Genomic DNA, 3,414 nt, shown 5'->3' on the forward strand with positions numbered 1-3,414 from the left:
ACTGACAATTTGATCATTTAATTAATAGTCTATATTTTACGGATAACTTAAACTATGTTAAAATAAATGTTACTGGAATAATTTGAGGAATGTTTCATTTGCATAGAACGTGTTGTCTTTCTTAACGCTGTAATGCACCTTCGAGATTAGTTCATCTCTCGAGTCTTCGGGTTTTTCCGAGTCATTTGTTCATCACGTGACAGTCCCATAAGCCCAAACTCGAAGACTTGTCAGATAAGAGGTGAGGTGAGCTAATCATAGACTGAAGACCCAGGTAAACAATTAATTAATCTTTTCTGTTTCTTATTGCATTATAGTTTTGTATTGTTTGTAGTGTGATCAACGTTTAAGTAGTAGACGTGTTAGGGAAGTAACACGTAACGTTTAAATTATATTTTGCTAAAATGAACGAAATTACTCAAAAAAAGATTTGTTAATTTTGCTGAACAGACTCAAAGGTCCGAGTCGGTAAAATGATCCGAACTTCCCATCACTACTTTGCACTGTGAGTGTGTTTGTGTGCGTCTTTTATAGTCCTCCTGATTGGAGTCAGGTGTCGATAATCAGTTCGTAGGCAGAGGGTGTTATGGGAAATGAAGTCTGTGAGACAGTGGTAAAGGTCTGGGATGGAGTGCCCTCTAGAGGAGCTCATGGGCACTCCAACTGGAGATTGTTACAGTGCAATTAATTTGTGATTAATTAGATTAATTAATTGCCACAATGTGTAATTAAATAGATAAAAAATTGTAATCACTTGACAGCCCTAATATATACGTATATATATCAGCAAAAACTAAACATCCTCTCACTTTCAACTGTTTTTATTTCCAGCAATTTTTTTAACCTGTAAATATTCAAATGAAAATTTAAATAAAAAGTTAAACAACTGAGACATAAACTGAACAAGTTTCACAGGCATTTGACGGACAGAAATTGATTAATGTGTCCCTGAACAAAGGGGGTCAATATCAAAAGTTGCCACCAGCTGCTTTAAGTACTACACTGCATCTCATCCTCATGGACTGCACCAGATTTACAAGTTCTTGCTGTGAGATATTACTTCACCCTTCCACCAAGGCACTTGCAAGTTTTTCGACACTTCTTGAGGTACACATGCTTACATGTGGTTTGCCACTGCAAGGACGATCAACTGTCCTCCTTCATGTAGCAAGACAGTGACCCCAAGCATACAAGTCGTTCTACCAAAGAATTTTTAAAGAAGGACAAAGTTAATGTTTTGGAATGGCTGAGTCAAAGTCCGGACCTTAATCCAATTGAAATACAGTGGAAGGACCTGAAGCAAGCAGTTCATAGAAGGAAACCCACCAACATCATGGAACTGAAGTGGTATTGTACTGGCGAATGGGCTAAAATTCCTACAAGCCTTTGTGCAGGACTGATCAGTAGTTACATGAAACGTTACCTGCAGTTATTACTGCAAAAGGGGGTCACACCAGATACTGAAATCAAAGATTCACATACTTTTGCTACACAGATATGTAACACCTATGTAATTTTTCTCAATAAATAAATGACAAATAAAATATTTTTGTTTGATTGGGTTCTCTTTGTCTACTTTCAGGACTTGTGCAAAAATCTGATTATGTTTTGTGTCATACAGTGGCTATAGAAAAGAACCACCCCTCTTTAAAATAATCACATTTTGTTGCTTTCCAGCCTGAAATGAAGACGGACACCATTTTTGTTTTATCCGGCTGTAACATCCAAGTGAAAGATATAACACCAACATGTAAGAAATAAAAAACAAAAAACAGAATCACTGAGTTGGAAAATGGATCACCACCTTTGTGTCAGTATTTTGTTGAACCACCTTTTGCTTTAATTACAGCCTTTAGTCTGTGGGGATATGTTTCTACTAACTTTGCACATCTAGACTTTGCAATACTTGCCCACTCTTCTTTGCAGAACTGCTCAAGTTCAGTTACATTTGATGGAGACCGTTTGTGGACTGCAGTCTTCAAGTCATTCCACAGATTTTCAATGGGGTTTAAGTCTGGGCTCTGACTAGGCCATGCAAGGACATTCACCTTTTTTCTCCTTCAACCAGTGTGTGCTTTGTTTTGCTGTGTTTTGGGTCATTGTCATGTTGGAAGGTAAAAGTTCTTCCCATTGACAATTTTCTGGCAGAGGGCAGCAGATTTTCCTCAAGAATTTGATGGTATTTTGCCCCATCCATTTTTCCTTCTATCCTGACAAGTGAAGCTGCAGAGAAACAACCCCATAACAGGACATAACAACCTCCATGCTTTACTGTAGGAATGGTGTTTTTTGGATGGTGAGTTGTGTTGGATTTCTGCCAGACATATCGTTTGATGTTGAGGCCAAATAATTCAATTTTAGTCTCATCTGCCTCAGAGTCTTCAAGGTGTGTTTTGGCAAAGCTCAGTCTTGACTTCATGTGTCCTGTCTTGAGGAGTGGCTTTTTTCTTGCACCCCTCCCATACAAGCCATATTTGTAGAGAATTTGTGATATTGTTGTCACATGCACACAATGACCACTAATTGTCATAAATTCTTGCAACTGCTGAGTTGCTGTTGGCCTCTTGGTCGCCTCTCTGACCAGTTTCCTCCTGGCTCTTTCATCCAGTTTGTAGTGATGTCCTGATATGTTGAACCAAATAGCTTGCACTTCTTAATAATATACTTCACTCTGCTTCTAGACTTTGATAAAGCCTTTGAAATCTCCTGACATGTGCCTGTCCACAACTTTATCCCGGAGATCTTTTGACAGTGCCTTGCCACCCATAGTTGATTGTTTGCTTCAGTTGCACTACCAAGGACTGAAATGCTCCAGGAGAGCTCTTTTCATGCTGAGATAATCAAAATGACCACAGCTCATCACAGTTGAAAGTCAAATGGCTTTGTGTGCTATTGAGAAAGTGATTAGCTACACCTCAAAGTTACCAGTCATTTTTAGGAGGGGGGTGATCCTTTTTCCAACTCAGTGATTCTGATTTTATTTTTTTCTGACATGTTGGTGTTATATCTTTCACTTGGGTGTTATAAGTTGCTATAAGTAAATACAGCTGGATAAAACAAAAACTGTGGAGTCTTCATTTCAGGCTGCAATGCAACAAAATGTGATGTGTGTGTATATAAATAAATAAATAAATAAATATATATATCCCTGCTGAGGAAATACTGCTGCTCTGTGATGCTTTTAATATTCCTCACAGATATGTCACAGACACAGACTTCACCACCGACCTCTGAAGCCACAAGTACACAAAAAAAAACTACTACAAGCCCAACAATATTTACAACAACATCAAATATAGACTCACATGCTACAGGTAAAAAAATAAAATGATATACAAATATATATATATATATACAGTGGGGCAAAAAAGTATTTAGTCAGCCACCAATTGTGCAAGTTCTCCCACTTAAAAA

The 3,414-nt window shown here is 37.8% G+C and overlaps 1 protein-coding gene across 1 annotated transcript in view; it reads left to right on the plus strand.

The window, feature by feature from the left end:
- Window positions 1–3,414, plus strand: part of LOC107550025 (uncharacterized) — a 12,909-nt gene that overhangs the window by 6,512 nt on the left and 2,983 nt on the right. The window contains exon 7 of the mRNA XM_016231239.1: window positions 3,198–3,314. Coding sequence (XP_016086725.1) covers window positions 3,198–3,314 — 117 coding nt within the window. The remainder of the gene's footprint in view (window positions 1–3,197; window positions 3,315–3,414) is intronic.

The sequence above is a fragment of the Sinocyclocheilus grahami genome, unplaced genomic scaffold (genome assembly GCF_001515645.1).
Source record: "Sinocyclocheilus grahami isolate Dianchi unplaced genomic scaffold, SAMN03320097.WGS_v1.1 scaffold16.1, whole genome shotgun sequence".
In the NCBI taxonomy this organism is placed as follows: Eukaryota; Metazoa; Chordata; class Actinopteri; order Cypriniformes; family Cyprinidae; genus Sinocyclocheilus; species Sinocyclocheilus grahami.